General features: G+C 40.7%; 1 protein-coding gene across 1 annotated transcript in view; it reads right to left on the bottom strand.

Moving 5' to 3' along the window:
• The window catches only part of LOC143996451 (collagen alpha-6(VI) chain-like), a 357097-nt gene that overhangs the window by 78439 nt on the left and 255962 nt on the right, over positions 1-22696 (bottom strand). The window contains exons 18-24 of the mRNA XM_077491501.1: positions 19756-19800; positions 16360-16413; positions 14387-14449; positions 12886-12951; positions 11084-11137; positions 9376-9411; positions 8111-8173 (exon numbers count right to left, since the gene is read on the bottom strand). Of these exons, the coding sequence (XP_077347627.1) occupies positions 8111-8173; positions 9376-9411; positions 11084-11137; positions 12886-12951; positions 14387-14449; positions 16360-16413; positions 19756-19800 (381 nt within the window). The remainder of the gene's footprint in view (positions 1-8110; positions 8174-9375; positions 9412-11083; positions 11138-12885; positions 12952-14386; positions 14450-16359; positions 16414-19755; positions 19801-22696) is intronic.

The raw sequence follows: 22696 nt of genomic DNA, 5'->3' as shown, positions 1-22696 counted from the left end.
AAAGTATTGACTTAGGGGGGCTGAATACAAATGCACGCCACACTTTTCAGATATCTATTTGTAAATAATTTGGAAAACCATTTATCATTTTCCTTCTACTTCACAATTATGTGCCACTTTGTGTTGGTCTATCACATACAATCCCAGTAAAATACATTTATGTTTTTGGTTGTAACATTACAAAATGTGGAAAATTTCAAGGGGTATGGATATTTTTGCGAGGAACTGTATACTTTGATATTTAAAGGGGTAGCACAACATTTTTTTATATCATCTATTCATTATCCCATATTTGGATATTTTGATTGAGGCTTACTGTTTAAAAATTAGGCTGTATATTTGATAACATCATTATTATTTGATTATTGTTTTTGCATCAAGCACAGAGTTTAACAGGTTAATCTCATTAAGTGGTAACTCAAGAAAATTAGCTGGGCTGGGCTATATGGACAATAGGGAGAAGAATTAGGAGGGTAAGGAAATGTAATCATAAAATAGAATGTAGGGTTAGGGGTTGGAATTAAATCTATTTAATATTAGTATCAAGGAACATATAGGGCCAAATGGGGAAAAGGGGAATAGGGTATTTAGAAGGAGAGAGGGAAACTACTAAGGAAGAGAGGAGATATGTTTGTTCTTCGGTTTTAATTTATAGAATATTAAATAAATAAGATTAATTCGATATGATGGTTCTCTCTTCTGCCCCCCCCCCCCTTTTCTTTTTCTTTTTTTTCTCCTTTCCTCCCCCTTCTCCTCTTTAGATACATTTCTTCAAGATCAATTACATTGAATATGAATTATAGCTGTAGATACAGTATGTATAGTAATCATGTTATAAACATGCACTGATTGTGCTTACCTGCTTTCATTTATTAAGTGGCAGTATAGGAAAGCCGTCTAGCTTTATATTTTCTTTATGGTTTAGAGGATCTGGTAGAGAAAACCGGGGGCCCTCTCTCTTGGATCATGCTCAACTACTTCCCCCCATTAGGTCTGCACTCGTATAGAGGTAGTAGATTGAGAACCTGTGTAATTAATATGGGTTCAGTTTTAAAGTGATGAGGTGGCAACCCTAGTTGTCACTAAGACCCGGTTCACACTTGTGCGATGCCAGACATCGCATGTAATTCGCAGAGCACTGCTGTTGACATTACATGCAATGTCTGTGCGGTGCGATATCAGCCATACAGATAGTATGGCTGATATCACACCGCATTCAGTCCAAACACGTATAGGACCGTTTTTTCTGTTCGGACCAGAATCGGATTGCATGTGTGTTCACACATATGCGATCCTATTCATGGCTGAACTGTCAGTTCGCAGTGCGATATGCAAGCTGAAATGCGGGTGTTATTAGCATATAATGACACTCCCCAGCAGTTCGCATATGGCTGTGTGAACTGCCGTGCGTGTCGGGTGCGATGTGGGAACCCGCAGTTGATTCGCAGGATTCTCACATCGCACAAGTGTGAATCGGGCCTAAAGCACAAATAGAGGGCAATAATCTATTTGTGATAACGATAGGCATTTGTTAGCAAAAGCTTGTGTAATCGCTTATTATATTTTGCATCACTCTGGTTTGCAGGGTTGTTCGCACATGCACACTCATGAACACAGCGTAAAAGAAAATGACATATAATAACAAACACAAAGATCGTTATAATGAAAAACTCAACAGCTTAGTTTTATTAAACCCATTTTATCCAGTAACAGTACTGGTGTCTGTCCAGATAACAGTCTGAGAACTCTGGATTACACATCTATGTTTTACAAAGTGGTTATTTTACAGTAATTTGTCATCTCATTAGCATGCTTGGATGAAGTCTGCCTTACACTTGTACTTATGTGCAGCACTCATAAGCAGTAATCTCATCCAGTGTGATGTTTTGCCAAATCCCAATGTTATTATGTTGAGATTTTCATTTTGCAATAAACATTATTTATGGTTAATTAAGCACAACCTCTGACAATTCACGAGATATGTGGTAGTGCAATATTCAAACATTATTAATTAATAAAAGCCAAGTCCACATGTTACACCATGTTATACTCATATTTAGGGTGTAACATGGTGCAAATAGGCCCCTCCCACACCCAAAATGTTCCAATCCATGACAGCGTGTGGGGATTCTCCACACTTGCAGCAGCTGTCACTTTTGAAATCGGCAGAGCTGTGCTGGGCTAGTTAGTGAGGGAAAAAAAATCAATGTTTGTTTTCGACCGCATAAAAAAGAAAATTCAAAGAAGCAGGATGGAATGGATTTTCAGTGAAGGAATTTATCACAGTGTATGTGGATTTTGTTCGGTAGTCCATTTGTTCCAAAATTGAATGTTAAAAGCAAATGTTAATGTTTGCTTCAGGTGACAAAACGCTCAGATTTGAACAGGTGCAATTGAAATTAATGGGATTTTGCTTGTTAGGCGTTTTTCAGGCTTTTTTTGGGAGTTTTTACGAGTGTTTTATGTGCTCAAAATGCTCTGGCGTGAATGCAGCCTTAGACTTTAAGGAGCTAGTTTAAAAATGTTCAAAAAGTGGGACACTTTATAAGCTTTAGGTAGAGATGAGCTTGGGCCCTAGGTTTTAAGGGAACAATACTCTTTGTGAGGTGTATGCCTGGGGACCCTTGAATTAATCTTACTTTGGCTTCAAATCCATGTCCCCCCCAAGACACACAGACTATGGGAACCCTGTATAGTGCCTATATGCCATCTTGGAAATAGTGAATGCTTCACACTGTTGGGACCCATAGCAGATGCTGTTGTCATCAGCCAGCCACCTGTCTTGGATTGTCTACTATAATGTATACTGTAGTTAGGGAGCTAGGAGACGAAAAGGCTGCCCTGAAAGGTCATATCTCTAAGTCACCTAGTCTAGAAATGATTATTTAATTAGCTCATGTTAATTTAGGTTTCTGGTTACAGGTGTATTTTTAGAGCAATATGAGCAGGAGGTTTAAAAGCTGTATTCTGTGTTCTAATAAACAGTTTCATGTTCAGCAGCCAAAATGAGCTCTGCCTAGTTATTGGTTGTCAACGGTTTGTAATATCTGATATCTATATTCAAACTGGATCAAAATGTGTAGCAAGGGCCTCGACTCCTAGATGCCTAATGGTGACCTCCAGAGTCAGGGAGAGCTGACATCCTTCTTTGTAAAGGGGGTTACTTGGCATGGTGGGTGTCATGCAAGAAGAAATGCTGGTCGCCAGTCACTTATTGAAAGCATACAAAAGATTTATTGTCTCTTAACAGAATTGTGGGAGAAAGAGTTAGGGCCAGGACACCCTTGAGTAGATGCAATGCTAATTGAAAGACTCAGAGACTTCTATAGCTAGACAGCTATATAGTTGAAGTTCTCCAGTTGGATAACACTTCTGTATAGGTAGAACCGCTGTCTCCTATGGCAACTAATTTTGCAACAACCAATAAAAGATAATTGTACATAATTCTTGGTAACACAGATCAGTCTATTTCTTATCTCACAGCATCTAACTGTAGATCTGCACTCACTGAGCTCCCAGTCTCTCGCTAGACTTCCAGTTCCCAGACATCACTGGATCCCCCTCAACTCTTCTACAGCTATCCTGCTGTATACTCTTCAAGCATCATCCCTGCTATCCTGCTGGGTCCCTGGCTTGGCACCTGCTGAAGCTTTCCCAGCAGTTACAAAAAGTGTAGCTGCTGACTTTTAATAATCAGACACTAACCTGTCCCACGGTCCAGGGATGTGGGTGCACATAGTGCCACTCCTCTCCCCCTGCTCTCCGCAGTGCTGGCATTCTAACTGTGGGTGCCTGGCTGTGGCTTCATAGCTGGGTGCGCACTGCACATGCGTGAGCCGCGCTGCACGCTGTGAATGGCCGGGCAATCTTCTGGGACCTGTGATGTGTCCCAGAAGATTGCAAGTAGGGTGGGGGGAAAGGTGATCTTCCTTTCAGGGGCGAGGCACCGGGGGGGAAGCGGTAGTTGGGTGGTTGTAAAAACAGGGAACCCGCTCCTTCCCCAAAAAAATTATATGCCAAATGTGGCATGTCAGGGGGTCACCAACACAAAGTGGAAGTTCCATTTTTGGGCGGAACTCCACTTTAACACACTGCTAGATTTGAGGTTGGTGACAATGGGGTGTCTAGTGAGGTGGACAAGAAAGGACCCATATAAGATGGTGATAATAAAATGGTTTGAGGAATTAAAAAGAAGGCGCAAATAAAGGGCTTCTGGCAATTAATTAAAAAAAATTGTGACAAAAGAATCATTTTACACCTATGTGATATCTCTGTTGGCAAATTAACCATTTTTAGGAGAACATTGTCATAGGATGAATAAGGACAGGTTAAAAATAATACTTCAATTTCAGTAAATTCATACAGTACTAGGAGTCACACCAGTCCGAACAAAATGTGAACGCTAAAATCTATTAGCAGAAATCTCATTGTTGAAAAGTAACTGAATATTATGCCTGAAGGGAAAAGAATCAGAGCTAAGCAAGTATTGGGATACCAAACACCACAGTCCAATCATGATGCAGTACTTAGCTATAACCAAGCTATAACCAAGAACTTGTTATAAACATTACTGCCAAGTGCTAATTTGATTGAGGATATTTTCTGGCCAAGTTTTTTTTATATACTTAACATCTGGAATATATTTACTTCTGTGAAAACTGAGATTAAATGCAGAAAGCCCATAAGATTTGAACATTGAGGATGAGACAACTACTTTGCTGAGGAATGTTTTTTGAATGTAAACATTTTACAGTAAATTATGTAAATAGTTTTTTGCACGCTTATGGTAGAACTAAAGCCATTTTTTAAAATTTTGTATATTGTAAGGAAGGTTTTTAACCCCTGCCAAGTTTTTGTTCTTTATGGGGGTTATTTACGAAAAGGCAAATCCACTTTGCACTGCAAGTATAGTTGAAAGTGCACTTGGAAGCGCAGTCACTCTAAATCTAAGGGGTAGATTTGAAATGAGTGGAAGCTCTGCTGATTTTGTCATCCAATCATGTGCAAGCTAAAATGCAGTTTTTTTATTTTTCTTGCATGTCCCCCTCAGATCTACAGCGACTTTACTTCCAAGTGCACTTGCAGTGCAAAGTGGATTTTCCTTTAGTAAATAACCTCCTATGTGTGCCATTGGAGAGATTTCCCTTTACTTCTTGTGCCATAGACAACACTGGAAGTGAAAAATCCATCCACATTTGGCATGTCATTTTTTGGGGGGTGGGGGGGAGTGTGTACCCTTTTTTTTGTGGGACTTCCTGTCCCACTTCCTGCTTCATATCTTCAGCCTCTTAGGTGACTCCTCCTCTCGCCCTAGGCGGCAACTCCCTGCCAGCAATCTGGCCAATAGGAGAGCGTAGCGTGACTCACGCATGCGCAGTGTGCATCCGGCCGTGAAGCCGTAAGCTGTCCCAGCTGAGTGCCCACAGTTACCATGACGGCACCGAGGAGAGGAGGGGGAGAGGAGCTAGCCTCTGGATGGCCACATTCCTGGACCATGGGGCAGGTAAGTGTTAGTAAAAGTTATCAGCTATGCTTTTTGTAGCTGCTGACTTTTAATAAACTAAAAAACGGTTGGAACGCCACTTTAAGTTGCTGATTCAAATGCACAGTAAAAAAATTCTGTAAGGCTCACACTGTTGTGCTGCAGATTGTTCACAGTGCAGGGGCATCTGTAGTTTCTGTATGTTTTACCCGTGGTTTTAGCTGCTGTTCCATAGACTTTCTAGTAGGTCACATGTTTTTGGTGCGTTTTCTGAAAGCATCCTGCATCATTGCTGTAAGCAACTTATTTTTTATTTTTTTCAAACATTATAAGTAACATATACATGCTTAGATGCCTCAAGGTTTTTTGGTACTTTGTGCAACTACAAAGCAGCTGACATCATCATTTCAATACATATTTGACTACACAGAGCCCAGGTTAACCACAACCATAAATCATACAGCCATTCCTTGTCAATACAAAATGTTTCGGCTCTAGGTATACTTTAAAACCCAATTCCCACATTTATTTTCATTTTTGACTGGGGAAGAGACTGAATATATAGACAACAGTAAAAACCTGATAGCCTTGCTGAAGTTTTTCCCCTTCCATCAAAAACAAAATAAAACATTTGGACTAGAAAGTGGATCAAATTTATCCAAAACTGACTCAAGGAACCTTTACTGAGGAAGTATAGAATCTGAACCTTGACAAATTTTTGTACTGGAAGCTTTTGTTTCTGGCTAATATGATGACCCAAATGCTTCAAGACTTTTTCACGTCACTTACCAGGAACAGCTAATCCCAAGTTCTGGCTTCACTTTGATTTTCGGATCTATTTACATGTTTTCATGTACGTATGTGACTCCAACTTCACTAAAGCCAGAAATAGCCAGGCAACTTACATTTCAAGAAACAGGTCAGAATTGACCACTTATATATTTCAATATTATAGTTTTTTTTTAATGAGCACATAGGAGTTTAAACCCTGCTGAAGTCTACTCGAAACGAAAAAAAAACAGTTTAGGGGAAGAGTTGACCAGTTGACCAGTAGTCATAAAAATATGATTTGCAGCAAATCTGGCTATGTAACAGATTCACAGCAGAGCTTCAATAAAATGACAGACCTTTATTTGAAAAAAATAATTATCTACAATGTCTTTGCACATATGAAAGACTTGGGGAAAAGTGGGTAGATACAGGCACAATATTTCTCAGAAGGTCAAGCTCTGGACTGAAAGTTAGATTTTCTCTCAGAAAGAAATTAAGAAATATAGAATATTTTTACAACCCAACTTTCTGGCAAATAAACTTATATGAGCTTAAAGGTTATCTATGCAATAGCAAGAGTTTACTGCCTTTAACCCTAACTGACGGCATTTCTAGAATGCTACAACTTTAAGCAAACCTGTACTTTGCACAATCAAAAGAGTAACATAGTCTCTTGACAGCCTGTCCCCTTTGCGCTAAATACTTTTTCCATGGTTCCACACTGTCCCATTCACCCACTGTAGTCCAGTGGCTGGGCTGGCATTTCTGGACATGATGGGGACACAGGACTTTTTCACCTGCAGATAAAGTGCTTGACAACCAAGCATCCATTTAGCAGGCCCTAGCTGGATGGGTCCTTAGTCACCTAACCCAGACTGATTTGGATTTGACACGGCTACTGTGGGTATAAAATCAGACTGCAGGTAGAGCACACGGGTTAAGTATCTGAGGTGATCTATCAATTGAAACTGTTTCTTACTCCACATAGTACCAATTAAAAGTAAACATGTTAAAAACCTAAACCTAAAAAATTTAAACTGAGAATATGTGGATAAAATGCAGAACTAAAGCAGCTGAATTGAAAAGCAAATGTATTTTTATCCTATAAAAGTTAAGCTTGGTCATTGCCCTTCTTACTCCTAAGGCCACCCATTTGCTCTTCCATATAGTCTCATTGATTAGTATGGAGGCAAGAGGAGCAAGGCCAAGCTTAACTTGTTAGGACAAATTGAGATGTGCAGATAAACTCAGCTGCTTACATTGATGGATCATTTTTGACATATTTACAGTTGGCAACCGCTTTATATCCATTAATAATAAAGAAAATCTTGCTCAAACTTCTAAATTTGAGCTGCAAACATAAAGTGAAAATCTCATATGAGATAAAACATCAATATATTGGCTAAAATATACTATGCTGAAACTATAAACAAATAAACATAATCATTCATTATAAAAGTACAAATGTCTAAAAAAATATTTAAAAAGTGCTAAGTGGAAGCATACAAAGTGCCCATGTATCTAAATGCTATTAACAGCCTTCTAAGAAAATCCATTTCAAAAGTGTCTATCAAACAAAAAAGCATAAGATAACATCCACAATTCCTAATCCTTGCAATCTTCCACAAATTAAGAATTACTGTGTATGGTGTCCAGGTAAGAACTGTCAGCATCCCCACTCTCACCTTATTAAATGAACCATATAATGTAAAAAGTCTGATACACATACCCCTTTTAAAGCCAAGATTGGGCTGTCAGGCCTCTGGTAAAAGTACTGGTCTCAGACATCAAGGATCAATTTCCATATTGGAGCTCATAGAAATACAAAGGGAACAACATATGAAGATAATAACTTACCTGTGGTCCGTTTGCACCTTGGTCACCCACAAGGCCTGGCAGACCAGGGTCACCTTTTCTTCCCTACAGCAAAATAGATATATTGATTTCATATAATATATATAAAGATATTGATATTACATATAATTCCTTTAATTATATTCACGTTATTATTGCCTTTATTGTTTTCCTATACTTTTAGTCTAGACCTATCCTCTGGAAACTTTGGTATGCTTTATATATCTTATTATTAAAACAAACTTTAAAATGCACAGAGATTTATTTTTTTAAGTGTTCTAAAGGATTAAATTGATTGATTTAAATTGTTTAAAGTGAAAATCTGTTTAAAAGAGTTTGAAAATTGAATATTGCTTTTAATGCGACACAACATTCACTAATTTATGAAACTGCATGGAAGGCACAACACTACAGCCTGGGCTGGGAACATGACTAATACAGAGAGGGTCACATGGCATGTGACATCACCTCTTCTTTTTTCAGGTCCTCCCTCAGTCTGTGCAAAGTGGATTAGAGTGATCAGTCAAGGATCTGATCTGCCCAAAGGGGTTGATGGGTGGACTGACTGACAGCTCCATTCCACTTTTCCTGGCCTGGTGGAAGAAAAAGCTGAGGCTGTGACCTGCTCTGGCTTAGTCCTACCCCCAGCCGCAGTAAGAAATAAAATAAAAAGTAACGTGACCCAAGTAAAAAGACGGTTCCAATTCAGATTAACTGCTGGTGGTATGCCCACTCATTTAGTTGTTTAGCAGTTATATCTGGGGTTTAGAATCAATCTAAGCTAGAATGACCTAAACTAGAAATTATTCTATTAATTGGTATAATGAGGCTACACAATACTGTCAGCAAATAAAGGCCAACTTGTTTACCTACTCTGTCCCTTTATAGTACTTTTTATTGTATAATGTGTAAAGATAGCTCTTTCATTAATTCAAGCATGTACACATTTGGATATTGTTGACTTTACGCTATTAAATATTAAATATTACATTTTTAGCTATTCAAAATCAATCGCCCTAACACAAAGTGCATGGTAAGCATTTTAGTTCTATATGAAAAACAAAACAAATACAAATTCCTTAAATTCCATAATTATAACATTACAATTTGTAAATTAATAAAGCCTATTCTATGTATTATTGGGTCTTAATTTTCATACATAAATCAGCTTTTTTTATTCTACACAGACTGTACTGAGCTAGAAACACAATAATCAGAAAGGTATTTTTTTTCTTGCATGGTTGTATTGTTAAAATAAATAGTAATACCGGTTTTCCTGTAACTCCTCGTCTACCAGGGAGATTCTGAAAAAAAGAATAAATGCGAGTACATAAGTAATGTAAGTACAAATTTCAATTAATAATAGTGGTTCCTTTGACAAATATGGCTGTACAATACTTAGAAGGATCTTTTTTTGTGTTTTTAATGCAGAAGCCTCTGGTATAATAATGTTCCTAGGCTGTCTGTGGTTGCTTTACCAAAGGAGTAGAGTATGTTGAGTTAAGTAAATTTTCACTTAACTTAGTGAATGAGAAGAATCTAAGTGAAAATTCACTTTACAAAGAATGCCCAGTTGGTGTAAAAAAATAAATAAGAAGAAACAGGAATTTTGTTCACACATGATGGCATGTTTGAAATCGGATTGGTTTATTGCATTCACTGTGCTAAGAAAAAACTGACTTTGCAAAATTAGTATTTTCTGCTCCTTTAGTAAATTCACCCCAGTGTGTTGTACCATAGCATCCAATCAAATTATACTCTTGTAAAATGAAAAAGGATGAAGTTGGATTGTTCGGGCACAATGCCTGAATCTATTATTTCTATAGATACTGTAGTAAATAAAAAACACTTTAGTTAGAGCTGAATTCCTGGTACGAAAAATGTCAGTTAAATAAATCCTGTTAATATCCACAAAGGCTATAAATCCACTTTGTTTGCACCAAATATGTTTTCAGACCCAGATATTACCTCGTAAAAGTAAGAGGTAGATCATCACTGTGTTGTACATGGCCTGTGCCGACAGCAGAGCAATAGGAGTAACCCAGCAGGCTCCACCCACTACAGGCTGCCTGCAGAAAACTCCAGGAGGGGCAGATACAAGACCAGTCACCCTGCACATGTAGAGAGAGCAGCAGTGACCGGTCTTTATAACAGAAAGCTTCTCCATGGTGGCAATGTTTCATGCTGGAATTCTGCTCAGATCTGGAACAAAAATGCAAAGCGCACAAAGATTCAAGTGGGAACACGTGTATTTAGACAATATTTGCTAATCCCAGAGTTCAGATTTTAAAGGAAGTAGGGGAGACAAAGTAGGGGAGCTGGCTTTAGTACTTTACCTGACATGGAACCAGCTTGCAGCTATTGAAGTAAGAGGAAACCAACAACACCTTATCTATATAAATACCTTATCTATATGCCTGATAAAAGTGTACCTATAGCCCAAAAAAATTTTTTGGAGCCTATGTCAGATTTCTTTTTTTATTTTTCACTTTAAGTCCAGGATCATGTGGTAAATTACAAAAGGGTTGCTTTACAATGCATCAATAAGCAGACAACATCTGCTTTTCTTTGCATTACATTATAGATCATTTATATATAGATCATCATAGTCCTTTGTTAAAATAAATCATAAGTACCAGTACCATAAGTACCAGTCTGAAATGTGTCAAGATATAAACAAGACTTTGGTTCTAGACCTTTTTTCTTGTTTCTGGCTATAGAAAAGTCCGTAGTAGAGGTTATATTGACAGGTACTAGAATTTCTGTTACAGAACAAGTCATAGAAACAATGGAAAAATGATGCCATGGACTGTGGTAAAGTTATTTCAGTTTAAGTATTTTGGATAGAGACGCATTCCCCACAAAAAAGCATACTGAAAGAAATTTGTAAACAGCATAAGCTGGGAAAGTACTGAGCAAATATTATTTTACTTTTTGGAGACACATTTTTTGAAAATGGATATGGTTATATCTTACTGCAGCTCCTCTAATTCCAGGCTGCCCAGGTATTCCTGGCTTTCCAGATTCTCCCTAGAAAAATAGAAAATTAAGATATATATTATATAATCATCTACAGATCTCTGGGTCAGGGGTCAAGGAGACCACACCTTATGCCACGCAGTCACAATACACACCATGCATTGTGCAATCTACTCGATTTTCACAGAGGTTCACAAAAAATTTAAACCTGTACATTTACATAAAAGATCTGTATAACAAACTTCTTAGTATATGAAAAACATTTTTTTTTTATTAAAAATAAAAATCCCTGGTTCATTGGGTGCTTTTAGATATAGCAGCAACATCTGCATTGTCCAGATATATATGGTGGACAGTCTGGGTGGCTGTACAGTATGATCCCAGCACTGATCACAAATTATTGGAAAATCTGTATGGGATAGGTACTGGACACCCCCCTTTTAAAAAAGGAAGAAAGCGATGCTATCAAGTGTCATACAGAAAATCCAGCTGGGTTTGAGAAGAGCAGACGTCTCACAATCCATTGTTCTCTGTGAGACATTATACTGCCATATAAGACTACTTGAATGAAGAATTTATGACTTAGGATGACCACACACAACCTAACATTCAGTTTAGAAGATCTGGGTAGGACTGGGCCATGTAAGAACATATAATACTTGTTTTCATATTTTTTCATCATGTATTGCGTCTTAGCACTGTGGTTCTTCTGTGGCCTCCTAGCAGCCACTTCCTGTCTACATGCACTCCATAGAGGGCTGCATGGTGTTTCTGTGGGCAAGTTTCCTGAAGGTAACAACAGAATGCCATGCGTGCATAAAATTTCCTGAAATTGCCACTTGTAGTCCCCATTGAAAGGCAGTGTGACAGGGTGACAACGCAGAAACACAGTTAGGAGACAGGGTAAGGGAGAAAATGCTGTCACTCTGTAAAATAAAGTGACTGAACAAGGACTTTCATGGCAGGATAACTAGGAATTTTCATAATGAAATCTGCAGATTTAAAAATATTCATAATGATTTTTGAAACTATAGTAACATACAATAAATTATATGAGACTGTGTCGATAGGGTTTTTATATAGAGTGCATTACCCCAAGCTTTTACAATCGGGGTTCTCTGGAACCCCAAGAAACCCCTGGGGATTTCTTGGTTAGTAGAAGATTTTGTTCCTTGCTACAGTGACCACCAATATAAGGGAGCAATTGTTCACTGACATCCAATGTAAAGGATTGCCTCTACACTGACCGCTAAAGGAAACAGACTTTCCTACTCATCACCAATGTAAGAAGCACTTGTCCACTGACCAATAGTGTAAGAGGACACTACACATTTGAAGGTCTATGTTTTATTTTTGGCTTTCATTATTATTAGTTTTATATTAAGATTTTTATTAAGAGCAGGGAGGGTTGAAAAGTACGCCGCTTCGGGTGCCAAATTCTCTAGCTATGCCACATTTATTATTCTGTTATTTTAAACTTTACACAACTTACTGATCATGCTAATATGTCATGAGCTGTAGATAAAAATATTCAGCAGGGGATCCATGAGAACTGTAATTATTTCAAGGCTTCCAAGGGTAAGCAGATTGAGAAAGGCTGCATTACCTTAACCATCTGTGGTTCTTAGTAAGTCTGTGCCTGTGTTCAGCTGCACTGTAACTCATCTGTGATTATGTTATCTAATGTTAAATAATATTCTGCGTTCCATAGCTCAGTGGCAGATCAATGAAAACCATATGAAAAAAGGCCACCACATGAAATGAAAGTAAAAGTAATAATTGAAATGCTAACTAATCACCTCAATTCCAGGATCTCCTTTATATCCTTTAGGCCCAGGAATGGTGGAATCAGTTCCAGGCTCTCCCTGTAAGTAACCAATGTCAGTGTATGTATAAAAAAAATACCAATTTATTTAATTTACTGTATATTAATGTTACAACATTATTGCTTACCCATATATTAGGATATTATAATCCAATGTATCCAACACTATGTAGCACTCCCCCTAAGTAGAATGGAATCCCCCACCCTGCACGGCCAAGCACACCATATTTCCACAGGTGACAAATGAAATAAAACAAATAAAAAGAACACGCAGACGCATTTTGGCAAGCAGGCCTTGTTCACAGCATAATGTCATGTTCTTTTTTATCATGGTCATAAGACAACAATAAAATTGAAGACTGAATTTACAATTTTGCCGGCTCTTCTATGTATATTTGTGGTTTGTCCTGGATGTGGGAGGGACATCCTGAGCCAGAGCACCTGGACTAGGTGTGCCACCGCCCATCTCATAATTTTTCTTTTCTGTTCAAAGCGGTTTGATTTTTTGTTGTATTTCCACAGGTGTCTGAGAACAGTCCGCGACTTCGTTTTTTTATTGAGGGATATAAACTTGGATAGGGATCAGAGATTTTGGGATGCCCACTTGACTTCAAACAACTTCAGGGACAACTTTTCCTATAAACAGTGATATATACACACCACTTTTTCCTCCAGCACTCACTGCTTGCAGAAACCCAACTATGTCACCTTGTTGCAATTTGGTAGCAAAGGCCTATTACAGGCCAGGACTCGCAGCCCCTATACTTAAAGATAGGGTGACACAGTTCACACTTTCGCAACACTTACTCTCTGGTCATTAATCGCCACATAATCTCTTCAGGCTTTGCCAATCTGCCTGGCTGCAGCTGCCCCTTTCACTAGCCATCCAGGCTAACTTCTCTCCACAGTCCGCCAGACTGCTGACCTGCTCCCGCTGTCCTCTCACTTGCTCCTGTGCCTTGAGGAAGGGTTCCCTCTGTGTGTTATAGGGGGAATCTTCCAGCACCTGAGCCCCAGGCCCGAGGTCACCCCTCCAGACGAGGGGGCGGCCTGCAAGGATCTCCAACAGCCTCCTCAGCACTCTAACTCCATCTGCCATCCAACTGCCCATGCTGGCATGACTCATGTCTATTTAGGTAGCCTGACCCTTTTTGCTTTGGATTGGTCGAAGAACTCATGAATATGCATGGCAGCCCTTCCTTACTCCCACACTCCAGCTCTGGAAGTTTTTACCAACTTCCAGACCAGGAGGAAGTGTCAGAGAGAGCGGTGAGGTGAGTCATCCAGTCTCTCAGAGTCACTAATCCATGACACAGATTCAACTTAGGCCTGGCTCTCAGCCAAGCTAAGTTACCTACACTAACAACTAAACTATGTACACCTAGCACTCTAGCTAGAGGGTGCTACACCTTCATGTATTTAATACAACCAAATTACAAAAGCATGAATTCATCATAGAAATTTACTATTCTTACCGAATCACCCCTGAAACCTTTGTTTCCTTTATCTCCTAGAGGTCCTTTTGTCCCAGGACTTCCCTGTGAAGACAGCAAGTCAAAGTTATTGCATATGGCTAGTAGACTAAAAGCCCAAATAAATACAAATTCCTGGAGTTCTAGCTTCAGCACTCCCAGTATAAGGAGAATCAGTATCAGCCATATTGACTGGATTAAAGAATATTGTGGCATAAGGTATTGTGGATTAAAGTGATTCTGTGGGGTTTAAAATAATCTGAATCAAAGTTCCCTGCAAAAAAAGTAAATTTCTACAACTTTTCTCTGTTTTAGTGCTGCAGCTCCCATAATGCTCTTTGATGTTGAATACTTTTGTTCATTGGGGGCCTGTATTCCCCCATGCAGTGGTTTAATCTTCAACCCCTACATCGCTATTGAGTTGTGCTGTGACAGATGACTTTGAGGACAGAATCAGAATGTGTGGTGAAGAACACAGGAATGTGACATGGCAATTTTTTTTGGTCCAAAATACGAGTAGTTTGTATACATTTTTGGTTATTTGGAATGGAAGCAGCCTCAGCCTAGACTCCATCAAGGCCACACCCCTGAATTGTCTTGCCTTTCCCATGGGGCTTAGTCATGGACTGCTCCTGGGACTTCTTTTCCTTCCTCATTAACTACAATGGAGCTAAGACAAGCTCTTTCCCAGCCTGCACTCCCAGCGGTTGTCAGCTTATAATGACCTACTAGAGCCTGAAGTGGCACCCTTCATTTTTTTGTATGAGGTCAGAGTTCAAAGATCACTTGTGGTGTGTTCAATTCTCAATGTAGCGCTAACCCCAAATGAGCTGCTAGATTTTGCCTCCACCCCACAGGACTAGGGGTTTTGGTTTAGGTTGTTTATTTTACAAATTATGAACTTATATAGGGATAGAGGTACATGGGATACGCAGAACTTGAAGAACTGTACCTTCCAAACAGCAAATGAGGACCTGCTAATGTCTCTGCTAATGTCTCTGGTTACTCTAATCCAAACTGTAGAACTGAGCTGCAACAGTCGGAGTGGTATTGCAGCAATACCAAGAGAAGAGATGACTGCTCTAGGGTCTAGGCTCTTGGGTGCTGCTCTAGAGATATGATGGGGTGCTCCTGGATGACTTGCTCTGCACTTAAGCTTCCATCTGGTCCCAAACATGTGGGGTATTGCACTTCACTGTCCTCTCTGTATCTTTGGGTGTGATGTTGGTTTGTACTCACTTGGTTCCCTTTAAGTAGTTTCTCAAATCCAGAAAGATGCTGCACTAGCATCTCTGCTGGGCAGGCTATTCCTGGCCTGATTTCTGCAGCTAAGCCTAGTTGAGACTGGGCTGAGTGAAGACTTGAAGCTTCCCACTTCTCTCTCTCTCTCTCTCTCTCTCTCTCTCTTGCTCTTTCTTCTGCCCTAAGGGCAGAGCCCCAAGCACAGGGTTCTCCTCCATATGACTGGACCCCAGTCTCTGCTCCCAGACTGCCAGGCTTCTGAGTATTTAGGGGACATTTCCACCTCTTCTGTGCCCTGCCTCTCCAGGGATTGGTGAAAACTTTATAATAATTCAGCCTTTATCCTTCCACTCACAAGATTCTGTAACTATACAAAAAGCTCCATAAGACAGGAGGACGTAACAGAGCCACAGATTTTGAAGCACTGCACAGCCACCTTACAAAATGAACCCATACTCCTCTGACTACAGGGGAGCCAAACTAAATGTACCTACAACAGGGTGCTACATCAGTGTTCTTGATAATGACAATACAATGCAACTTTGTGGACTACTACAACTAAATTTGAATAGAAGAAGTAATAGAATAAAAGTTACATATAATATTGCAGTGCACAGATGAGTGGTTATATGACACTTCTGTCATTTTATCATTATAGAAAAGTATAATGTTCCAATGTATGTAATGTTCTTTGGAAAGATCAAACAATGGATAGCATATTAAAAACATCTTACTGCTTCTCCTCTTTCACCAATATCTCCTTTGCTTCCTGGTTTTCCAGCGGTTCCCTAAAGTAAATAAAATGAAGATCTGTAGTAAAATTAGCCATGGATAGAAATATGCCTCACTGAAAGTAGGTTGTGAGACATCTATTCATTCTTGATCACTTGTCTGTACTGTGAGAACTTACCACATACATACACGGGCATCCGCAGAACTTTTTTCAAGGGGGGGCATAGTTTTAGGGTCACCCATGCGCTGCCCCTTTTCGACAATGTCATTATCAGATTATCATGGTCAGAGACTGCAGACTTATTACAATCCCTAGGATAGGTAATGGATAATGGCCAACATGCCTTCTTACCAGACCCAGCGAAACAACACCAGTGATCCCTCCGGCTGGAAGATTGCTCACGTGCCACGGGGGCGACTCTGGTCAGTAGTGTAGCATGTATGTACCCTGGCAGTGACTCAGTCTTTCTCTCTCTGGTGGTGCTAGGCAGCATGGCTCTCTCTGGTGGTGCTGGACAGCATGGCTCTCTCTGGTGGCATGGGGCAGTGTAGTTATCTCTCTGGTGGTGCTGGGCAGGGTGGCTCTCTCTCTCTGGCTTCTGCCCAGCACAATCCTTGTTCTTTTTCCTGTAGCACTCTCTCCCTCAGCTTTTTTCCCAGGCTACAGTCTCTCAATCTCTCGATCAAGCTGTATCCTCCTCCCTGTGGAAAATGGGGCCACCAATCTTTGGGACTACATGTCCTATGATTCTCTCCTCTCCTAGTCTCTTTTGATTGGCCCTCAGTTATGGCCAATAGGGAAGGAACAGAGTGGGCAGGAACAGTTATGGCCAATAGGGAAGGAACAGAGCGGGCAGGAAGCTGGGCGAGGAACCTGGTGAGAGCCGTCGTCTCTTCTCCCTGACAGGAGAAAGGAGGAGGTGACCGGGGTAAACCTGATAGCACCGCTGCCGAGTTCTCTGCTGAACTGAGCACGGAAAAGAGCCCGCAGTCACGCTACACTGATAGGGGGGCTTGGCAGAACCTTGATGGTGTCACCCCACTGGCGGGTTGCACATGGGTGTGGGCTGCCTGCACCCCGATAGGGATGGAACTGTGTTGAATTTAAGATCTCATCCCTGATTCCAGGGGGGGGCACTTGACCCCCCTTGCCCCTACCTGCGGACGCCCATGCATACATATCTCCTAATTAGTTAACAAATCATGGGAAAGATGACTATTATGTCACATTGGCACACTGAGCTATCTATATGTAGCAGCCATAACCCGTTGCAAGGCGGCCTTGACTAATTGGGCTTACCAGTTACCTTCTCCTGCCCTGCTCTTCCACGTCTAGGGGTTCCCAGGGTTGATACCCAACGATTTGAACACTGACACGAATAAAGTCCTTTCAAAAGGTTTTATTTTTCAGTAGTAACATACAATAACACAGTCTCTCATGGGAACAGAGGACACGGGTGAAGAACTCAGGCACCTTGAACTGCAGCTCTAATAAAGTCTCTAATTCCACCCAGAGAGTAGCCACTCGCAGCTGCGTACTTCAAGGCTGAACAGATCTCTAGCCAGAGATTATGGCAGTCAGCACGTTGACTCAAAACTTGAAACAATCCTATGAACCTGTACAAGTTGTAACTAAGGGTGAACAGAACCTTTTTCCTCAGTACCTGGAACGTTCCCTGTCTCCTCAATGCAGGGCCGCTGATAGGCCAGTACATCTGGCCCTGCTGTATCCTCTCTCTCTCTATGCGTGACTAACAAGAAGCAGAGAGAGCAGGGGCCGGGCGATCGAGTCCAGATCTTGAAGTTGTGGTGGACAAGGTGAGGGGTGTATTCATGAGGCCTAAAAGATGACACAAATCTGGACTGACCTGCTTTTGTGTCATACTCATAGTGATTATAATCCTGTATTTTAAAAATCTTAAGCAATTTTGTAATTTAAGGCTGGGTTCACACTGCTGCGGCTACGAGAACCGGATGTGATTCGCACCGCACTGCAGTGCAAATCACATCCAATCTCTGTGCGATGCAAGTTCAGCCATACAGATACTATGGCTGAATTCGCATCGCACCCAGCCCAAAACTCGCACAGGACTCTTTTTTTTGGTCTGCAGCAGAATCGGATCGCATGGGTGTTCACACCATGCGATCCGATTCCTGTCCGAGTTTGCAGATCGCACTGCGATATGCGAACTGATCTGGGGGTGTCATTAACATTTCATTAACACTCCCAGCCTTTCGCACAGGGCAGTGTGAACTGCCACCGGGAGGCATGCGATGTGGGAACCCGCCGCGGATTTGCGGCGTTCCCGCATCGCTGCAGTGTGAACCCAGCTGCGATCTGCAAACTCGGACAGGAATCGGATCGCATGGTGTGAACACCCATACGATCCGATTCTGCTGCGGACCCAAAAAAGGGTCCTGTGCGAGTTTGGGCCGGGTGCGATGCGAATTCAGCCATACTATCTGTATGGCTGAACTCGCATCACACAGAGATCACATGTGATTTGCACTGCAGTGCGGTGCGAATCACATCCGGTTCTCGTAGCCGCAGCAGTGTGAACCCAGCCTAAAGATGTTGAACTAACATTACATTTCACTATGTATGGTCTGGGGAGGGGCAATGGGTGGGGCCAGGGGTGGGGCTGGAGGAGGGACTAGGGGCGGGGCCAGGGTGGAGCTGAAGGGGGCCCCGTCAGGTAGGCTGTATGGGGCCCCATGATTTCTATCAGCGGCCCTGCCTCAATGGTTCTGGAAAAGTGTGGATTCGTCAATGTCCTTCCGACCTCAGTAACCAGGCACTTCTTTGGATGGCACTTGCCGGCCCTCCTCCGAAGAGTCCTCCCCCAATCACTTCCGCGAGCTGTGGTGCTGTGGTGCCTCAGACCAGCCGGTTCTGAGACTCGGGAACAGATGGATCCCCACACCAGACCAAGCAGGTCTATTAGGGGCCTCTGACAGGAACATGTTGCGGGATGTCGAACATCCCGTGACCGGGACCCCTCACGGGGCTACCCCGGTCCTGTAACCAGAACAGACCACATGGGCCTCACAAACTCTTCTCTCACGTGACCCACACCTCTTAAGTACCCCTTCCCAGACTCCTCAGCGGGCCCCGTCACTCCCACTGATTGGCTCCGAGAAGGCCGATACCCAAACATCAAACCAGGCCTGGTTCTGGCCTGTCATGTGCGCCTCACCGCTCACATGACCAGGCAGAACTTCTAAACACAACCTGGCCAGACTGATGTTAAGGCCAACCTATGTAATTAACTCTCAGAGCCCCTACTGTTCTGAGGCAAAAACTAAATTTACATGCGTATAACATTTTGTCCACAATGTCATCTGCTACATATATATCTCTGACAGTCAGAAATGTTCTCATCCCCTATATAATATACCTGTTCTCCAGGAATTCCATTAAGACCACTCTCCCCTTCTTCATTCTAAAAAAGTACAAAAAAGAAACACCATTGTCATTTCTAAGATGCGTATTATTTAGGAGTATTTAAAATAATTACCACAAATATGTTTTATGGCTTTTTGTTTTATGGTAGTGGCTTTAAAATCTCTAAAAAGCTCTAAATTTAAAAAGGGTAAATCAAAGTACTTTCCCCAAACACAGCAAAGTAACAGGTTTGCTTTAAATTAATTTCCTTTCCCAGCATATACTGACCTTTCCTTTGCTACTTGCTGCTCCGTTCAGTGACTACAGCCCAAGGAAATACCTGGTACTTCATGGAATAGAAAAATAAGTGATCCTCTTCATATAACAGTGTTTGGCCAATCAGTGCTATCATAAGAGGGGTCCATGGCCCCGTATAAGCTACAAGTCTTACAAATCATAGCTTAAGCAGGGCTTTTCTTTCTCTTCAGCTGGCATTCACTTTTGTGTAGTGGGGAAGTGAAAGATAGATAAGTATGTGCTGCTGGAGGGACAGAATTTTTTCTCTAACCGTTTTTTAAAGGGGCAGGAAATTACTTGTTTCTAAGGTTTTTGAGAGCATTGCTGGTAAATTGGAGTAGTAAATGCTACATAAATGACAGGCATTTTTTCTTTTGCAGAATGCTTTGAATTGAATAAACTATATTTAAAGCAATGCATTTTAACATTGCTTGAAATACAGCAAAATGCTTTGAAGCTTGTAGTGTGAACAGGGTCCCAGTAATTCTGCATTTCACAAAATTGTGACTATTTACATACAAGGGGATTTTTTAAGTTTCCGAACAAGCACCAGGCTTCACAAATGTCCACCTGGTAATGTTTCCTTGGTTTTAAGTGCTGTCTAACCATACAATAAAATTACCCCTTTATATTCCCAACATATAATTTTTATACTTTTTTATATCATTTTAGCATTCTAGGTTAGTACTACGTAAAATGCAGTATACATAAAATGTAAAATATTCATTCTTCAAATTACGGTACTAACTTATCTACACTGGAAATACTCTCTAATGTGCTTTGTGGCAATTTTGTCTATGATAATGCCTTGATGCAGCAAATAAGCCATAGGCAACTGAATTTGCAGTAGTAAAAAATCTGATGGTGAAATTAAGCTTACCTGCTGGTTTGTATTTCTGTATAGTTAACATATAAAGTTATACGTATAAAGCTACCTACATACTGTATTTTGTTGGTGAATGTGAGTAATAAAGAGTAGTTGCTAGAGCATCCTATTCATATACATAGCTCATTTCACATATACTCACATATACCTGTAAACATAAATGCATGGGTTATTTGTTATTTAGATGTACAGGATAATGACATGTTTTTATATTTATTGCTAACATAGTAGACCTTGTTCAGGTGCTTCTCTGTGAAATACGCTGACATTAAGGGGTCTACTTATTAAAAATGTTTTGGTGCATGACTGAGCATTGTGCCTTCTCCCCTCCTGAACTATACCAGGTCAAATTACCTCAACATGGTGGGGGGTTACCTTTACAGGGAGGACTTTGTACCCCATCTCAAGTCACATAGGGGGGAGGAGGGCATCTGAGCACCTCCTTATTGTTAATGGGGGAATTCAAATTCAAACTACAAACCCCAACTGCAAACCCCCACAAAAACTGGGCCAGGGTTGTGGAGAAGAGGCCCTTCTCCTCATTAACATGTGAACAAGGTGCTTCTGAATGCATACGTTATTTAAGGCTAGCCATACACAGTTAGATTTCTCTTGTTAAGCCCATGGGTTGAACATAAGAAAATCAATAGTTTGCTTCATTCATGATAATTAGCATGAATGGAGGAATCTGCAAGGCTGGCAATTGCATTCAGACAGCTACTGCAACTTCAGCTGATAGGATGCAGTCACTGTTCAGCTAACAATTTTCCACATTGCTCAGTCAATTGTAAATAGACTTTTTTGATCCCGGTGGTGCCAATATTTGAGCTGTGTATGGCTAGCTTAAATTGGAAACAAGCCCAGCTGATTTAACTTTTCCCAAAACAGTTACATTCAAGGTATGCCTTGATTTATAACTGTATTACTAGTGTGCTTACCTTAGTTCCCAAACAAAGTCAAGCCATGAAATGGCTGATGTCATAGCTGATCACATGTGCAGCACAATATGGCAATTGCAGATCAAACAAAGGCCAAGATGGCAACTTCCTTGGCTGTAAGGCTTAATGTACACGGGATGTTTTAAAACCTCCCATGAATGATTTAACTTGACAGATAGTAAATGACCTGTAACCACTTATGGACTGCCCACCATGGATATATGTCAGCTGTTTGAAGAGGAATACCGTTGTTATGGCAGCAGGCGGTTGGCTTTCAAATAAAAATGGTCTCTGTAACGGATTTGCCGCAAGATCACTTTTATCTGTGGTCTTTTTGACCCCAGATCTCATATTTAAGAGGTTCTGTCATTAAAGCGCCCCATCGCAATGAGCTTGTGCACAAAAGTGAACGCACACGTGAGTAGTGCCCACATAGGAAAACGGTGTTCAAACCACGCATGTGAGGTATCGTCGTGATCATTAGAGTGAGAGCAATAATTCTAGCCTTAGACCTCTTCTCTAACTTAAAACTGGTAACCTGTAAAAAGTTTGAAACGTCGCCTATGGAGATTTTTAAGGGTAAAAGTTTTTCGCCATTCCACAAGCGGGCACAATTTTGAAGCATGACATGTTGGGTATCAAAAAAAAATGGAAATTTGCAATATACAAAGTGCAAATACGGTGTGACAGAAAGTTTTGCAATAACCGCCATTTTATTCTCGATGGCGTTAGAAAAAAATAAATATATATATATTTATATATTATTTGGGGGTCCTAAGTCATTTTATAGCAAAAAAAATGATTTTAACTTGAAAAGACAGAGTCTGAAAAAT

The sequence above is a fragment of the Lithobates pipiens genome, unplaced genomic scaffold, assembly GCF_037356315.1.
Source record: "Lithobates pipiens isolate NorthernLeopardFrog02 unplaced genomic scaffold, aLitPip1_a1.2 Scaffold_19, whole genome shotgun sequence".
NCBI lineage: Eukaryota > Metazoa > Chordata > Amphibia > Anura > Ranidae > Lithobates > Lithobates pipiens.
This window is presented reverse-complemented; position numbering and strand designations above follow the sequence as displayed.